The sequence below is a fragment of the Diorhabda sublineata genome, chromosome 4, assembly GCF_026230105.1.
Source record: "Diorhabda sublineata isolate icDioSubl1.1 chromosome 4, icDioSubl1.1, whole genome shotgun sequence".
NCBI lineage: Eukaryota > Metazoa > Arthropoda > Insecta > Coleoptera > Chrysomelidae > Diorhabda > Diorhabda sublineata.
In genome coordinates this window covers 30,700,267-30,706,266 of record NC_079477.1, presented here as the reverse complement: position 1 = coordinate 30,706,266, position 6,000 = coordinate 30,700,267, and the positions used below count along the sequence as shown (strand labels likewise).

The 6,000-nt window shown below is 32.5% G+C and overlaps 1 protein-coding gene across 2 annotated transcripts in view; it reads right to left on the bottom strand.

Annotated features, from left to right (window-relative positions):
• Nucleotides 1–2,908: 2,908 nt before the first annotated feature.
• Nucleotides 2,909–6,000, bottom strand: part of LOC130442407 (neuroligin-4, Y-linked) — a 610,660-nt gene continuing 607,568 nt past the window's right edge. For both annotated transcript variants that reach the window (XM_056776497.1, XM_056776498.1), the window contains exon 9: nt 2,909–3,845. In XM_056776497.1, coding sequence (XP_056632475.1) covers nt 3,310–3,845 — 536 coding nt within the window. In that variant the 3' untranslated portion in view covers nt 2,909–3,309. The remainder of the gene's footprint in view (nt 3,846–6,000) is intronic.

Here is a 6,000-nt window from a genome sequence, read left to right as displayed (position 1 = left end):
CTGAGATGATGATCGTTTTGATTTCAGAGTGAAGTGATGGATCCATGTGTAATTCATTGTCACATATCGACGTGAAAAATCTGATTTATTATTTGTAAACATGGCCAAACACTACTCTGAATCTTCAATACGTTTTTGTTTTTGATAGATTGTTAGTAAATGGCGCACCAACTTTGAAAAAAGCTTTCTCATGGTCAAATGTTCATGCATGCATGTTTTCTGTAGTGACCACCTCAATTGGACGACCAGAATATTCACTATCATCGGTGTCTGTACGACCACGTTTAAATTCAGCAAACCAATAACGAATGTTTCTTTTCGACGAAGTAGAGTCCAGATAACACTTTTGAAGGCCCTATTGAGCTTGTACATTAAGAAGCAATGATAAATTAACGCAAGACATTGTTTTGAATATATTGTTTTAAAAATAACAATAGTAGCTTCACTTAAATGGCTGTCACTTTTTTCTGACTTATCGAAATATCATGAAATTTCACACATAGTCTTTTGAAAGTTGGTACTTCATAAACATCATTTGGATTTGACAATAGCAGTGCCAACTGTATATCTGTGTGTCAGTTATACGATTTATTAAGTAATGTAATAAAATTTAGCCCCAATATTCTAATTAATCCAACTTGTATATTGTCTTGATAAGGTTTACAATGATCTAACCTCTAATATGTCATACTAGACCTATTGGTCAATTTTTTCAGTCTTTTTGTATTTCTTTGTCTCAACAAGTCCTGTAGTAGTAGATTTGGGTGAGTTTATATGGTTCTATAATGATCATTTCTTGACGGAATATATTCGATTGCCTCACAGCTCAATTTCTTATGCCTACATAGACCGAATGACTTGTAGATAAGGGATTTGGTTTCATGTGAGACTTTAATTTTTTTCTCTATAAGCCAATGCAGTTCTCTAGCCTTCATGTCAAGTCTTTTTGTTTTTGTGATGTGATGTTTCTGTATTATATAGTTTTATGTTTTGATATGCTTTCAGTTACTTTAATCCTTCATTTTTGCAGATATTTTGGTAATGTTTCTTCTACATACATCTATTTATCTTATTCTTAGGATTTCATTTTGAAAATTTCTCCTCGGATTGTACGTAGCGATTTACTTACTTAGCCGTTCTTTGTTGAGGCATGTTCAGTCAACGTAACTGAACAAGTTATAGATTATCAAAAAATATTTCTAAAAATGTGAAATTTACTGTGAAATATCTGAAATATTTTGAAAATTCATGTTCAATTGTGATATTACGATCAAATAAAACATTTAAAGCTACCGATAACTTTTTGTAACGGATACGGAATAGAAAAATATAAATACGATATATGAATATAAACCGGAATTTTTCCTTGAAAAATTAAGTTACAGTGGTCACATTCTAGATAGTCTCTGTTGCGTAAAAATCTCTCGGTTTTGTTACAATAAGCCGAACTGTATGCCGTCTGGCGTTGTCTTGCAGCAATATCGCCCTACTGGTTGGAATATCGTGTTCTTTTGATCTGTAGACAGATTTCACCGTGTTCTTAGAAGGTTAATACGCATTCACGATTTGTTGTTTAGAGGGAATATGGACCCTAATTACTCCTCTCATGTTCCAAAACACGGTATCCGCTGACAGAGCAATCTTCGCTTTAAATAGAGCGCTTTTGTCTTTCTTCACTTCATAGACACGCATTTCATCTCCGGAATACAATGAAGTACCCAAATTTCGTCTATTGTGAATTTTCTCTTTCCTCTTCATACCGTTGCAGGAGACGATTGCAAACGTGTGTGCCCATCTTGTTGAAATTTCGAGGTAACCGAACTGTTCATCAATTAGTTGCTATCCACGCTAATGCCCAATACTTCAGCCATATCGGTAACAGTTCTGCGTTGGTCTTCCAGAGTGGCACCATTTATACACTTGAGTCTTTGAGAAGCACTCATCTCCAAATTGCTCGAGTGATTTTCGCGGATTTTACATTATCTTTGACAAAGAATTGAATAAAAATGCTTTGCGCAACAGACACTAGTACATTCTTCTCGCTCATGGCTATAGGTACACCAAAAAGCGAGGTTACGTGGTCCAGGCTGTTTTATACGCTTTGTAACAGACCAGTTTAACATACAATCCAGTCAATTTTACGACACAAAATTTTTCGCGTTTTATATTAGAACATATTTTCGAAGAACATTCAATAATAGACTTAATGGTTTAGATTGTTTAATTATATAATTATGAACCGCTGCGAGAAGTGAAAAATCACGGCGCGATAGTTTGTACAAATTAGTGAATGTATAGCTATAGTTGGGATAATTTCACATAAATTAGGATTGGATAGTTATTTATGTAACAAGTGTGTGAAGTAGCCTTTTCGGCGAATGTGAATACAATCACATGAGTGCACACGAATTACATATAATATTTTTTACTCACGCAGAAGACACAGAAGAATTCAATTATTAACATCTTAAAATAATTATTATTATATAAATAGAAAAATAAAAAATGTAAAGAGCGCGACTTGAACCTGGGACCTCCCGCATGTGAGCATTGTACTCTGGTCACTACGTTACTGAGACATTAATAATAACTCTCTTTACGTATTACTCCTCAAAGTATGATTTTTCACGCATCAGTTCGTAAAGTTTTACGTACTCGAAAGTGTTTCTAAAGTACGTACTTTTCGCATGGTAGTAGAAAAGAAACATTACAAGTTCTTGTAACTTTGGAACGATATATGAAAAATAAAATCGATGTCTTAATATATCGATATTATGAATATATGTCTTAAACAAAGTGTAGATTTTATCATATTTGAAGGAATTCTCTTCTAAACAAACGGTAGGAATTATTTAAATCATACATTATAGCAGAAGGTATATTTTTGAATTGAAATAACCAAGAAATATTGAAAATAATAGAGATGAATTTTATTATTCTAAAAACTTCTCACAATATATCAATTTCTAACAAGATTACATCAGTTTTCACCAGCAACTCCCAGAAGGATAGAATATCTCAATTGAATGGCTAAGTGCGATTGCTTATATCAGTTTTTGATAGAAATTTAAACCGAAATTTCTTCCTATCTATTAGAGTTTTTTTTGATATTGTAAATTGAGACGAAAATACTTCATTCAATGTGCATTCTTCTATATTTTAATTTTTTACATTGTTTAGTGCTGCGCTTATCAGAGCATGCAGCACCTTACCCCATACCACCACAAACATTTCTAGTTCACTCCGTCCAAAAAATAAATAAAGTTTGAGCAAAAGTTATTGCACACAAAGTCAGTGCACGTAACGTCGTCACACTCTCAATTCTTCCATTTTAACATTATGTTTAGAGTTCATTTGAGTATTTTTCTTTGTTAATGTGCCGGTGTTCATCAGCTGTATGCTATGCGTTGACAATAACGGTTGATTTTCAGGTATCTGATGTCCATGCGTAGACAATGTATTAACGTTTGCTTTTGATAGCTTAGGAGGAGGAGGAGGTCTCGGCAGAGTTGCGTTATTTTGCGGTATATCCGCAAACTCTGGCGGAGGAAGTTGATGATGTGAATGATGGTGACCTAGAATAGTAGCCGGATCGGTTTTAACACCGATAATGCTACTTTCTAGATCCCCGCAGATGTTGTTAGGCATTTGACCGTTTTCATTCCGTTTCTTAGGATGACCGCCGTTTTCATTCATTCTTGTTTTATCCCTTTGATAGTAGACTCCAGCAAATATCAAGACATTGAGGATAAGAAGCGAGCAACCTATTGCTATAGTTACGCTCAGTGCTGTGGAATATGCAGCAAAACCATCTTCAACTGGATGGACTGTAGTACTGATTCCACCTGAAAAAAATAATTCAGTATAGACAAGATTAAGGACCAATCAAGTTGATATAATGATATAATGTATAAACTAAGTGAGTGCAGCCGCTCATTATTTTTACGTGGGTTTGCAAGTGAATTTTCAAAAAAACAAATCTTTTCATTTTTCCCATTTAGCACTTCAAAAAAACTGTTATGTTATATTATATTATAACAACGATAACAGAATATTCAGATTTAACAATTCTTGGAAAAAGAAAGTCATCTGTACAGCTTATAACTTGGGAAGACATAACTTACATACATAAATTGCAAATTATTGACTACCTCAAGTATATCATTTTTCTGCTTATATTTATATCGGCATTTTCTGGTTTATGGGAAGCATAAACAATAAAACTCCGAATATTATTGAATCTAAAATGAAATTTGATTGTTAATTAGACTCAATGGCTTCAAAATTACCTCCTATAAACGTACACTTTCAAAAGTAATCTATGTCCCCGTATCCATCTATGATAAGAATCACTTGAATATTAACAACTACTCCATTTAACCTAAACATCGCTTCAAAGGAAAAGACTATCATAAGTGTAAAATGAATGATTGCAAATGAACTTTGCATTATTCCATTCTGCGATCATCATCATTTTCAGATAATTCTTATAAGGATGAAATTTATTCATGATAATGTAATAGACACTTTCACGAACATCATTTTTTTCAAATGGATGCAATTCTTTGACAAGTTTCAAAATCAATTTTGGTCATTTGGTTGCGATACGGATACCTAACCACATCATAAGTTCCTTCATCATAAGAAACGTAAAACTTTTTTGCTTGGGAAATATAATTGAATTCCAGAAGTACTTTAATGGACACTAAGAAAAATCATTATTGACAGTTGAACACAACAAAATGAATAATAAATGAATTATTATTTTCTTGACTATTTTGTGATAACTTTATCTACTTCTTTTAATTTATGTTTCTAAATCTTTTTGATTTTAGGTCTCTTTTGAGAGATAGATAAAATTAACGTTTCGACTTTTCTTCAAATATTTATCAAAATATACCGGAGAAAAAATATCACTTCTTCGACTGCAGCTGAAAAGAATTAAGGGAGAGTCTTTGTATCACGAGTGTAGTAATTGTGCATTAGTAAAATTGTCAATAATTGTCATGTTAAAATCAATTTACTATTATGAACTTTCATACTTTGAATTTCTGGCTAGATTCTGAAGCTTTTCTTTAGTTCTTTGTGAAATCTCATTACCCATCTCAAATTATCAACAGGTAATTCGTAAATCAATTATTTTTATCAGAATAAAATACACTTTCGTTTATTTTGTGTGCTATGAACGCCATTGTGTGATTTGGAAAACAGGGACACAAAAGTGACTGCCCATTTTATGTTTTGTCTATGCTGCTTGAAACTAATTTTATCGTAATTATAGTAAATATAGTGTTTTATATGAATTATTGTTGGTTCAGCTATAAATAAAAAACTTTTCTGACTTTTCAATTCAGACAACGAAAAAAATAGAGAGAGGTTCTTTGGATTGCTTTTGAATCGAATAGGGACATCGTTCATGTGGGGTGAGGGATATTTTAGGTTTTGCCCTGATTTAGGAAAAATTATTTCTGTAGATCTATAGAAACAACCAATGACATCAAGTATTAAGCTCTCATCTGTACTTCAATATGGTTAATCGGTTTCAGATAATTGCTATCAACTACTAAGGTATGAGGCTCTTAGTGCAGCTTAATCGCCTTATCATGTTAACATAAAAATATTTTACTTGCTTGAGGAAGCGGTCAGAATATTTCATAATCCGTTTTACTAAGGTAGAATTCTGGTTGCTTGAAGTACTGCTTTGGATTTGGTTCCCAATATTATTCTTTGGTACATCAGTATTGAAGTCATGTTCGTAGCAGGAAAAGAAATGTCATTGGATAATTTGGTTCAATTAATATTCAGAAATATTTTGTGATATAATAAAACGTATTTCACTACTTTCAAAACATAGTTTCATACTTTGTTTCATAAGTAAAAGTATAAATGCAATCTTCTGTGAAAGTTTCAATCGGATTCATGAGGCGCTACGAAATCAAATTCGTTTTATTGTGCAGAGTTTGGAACAATCGAATGGTTTATTCCAAAAATTTTATTAAA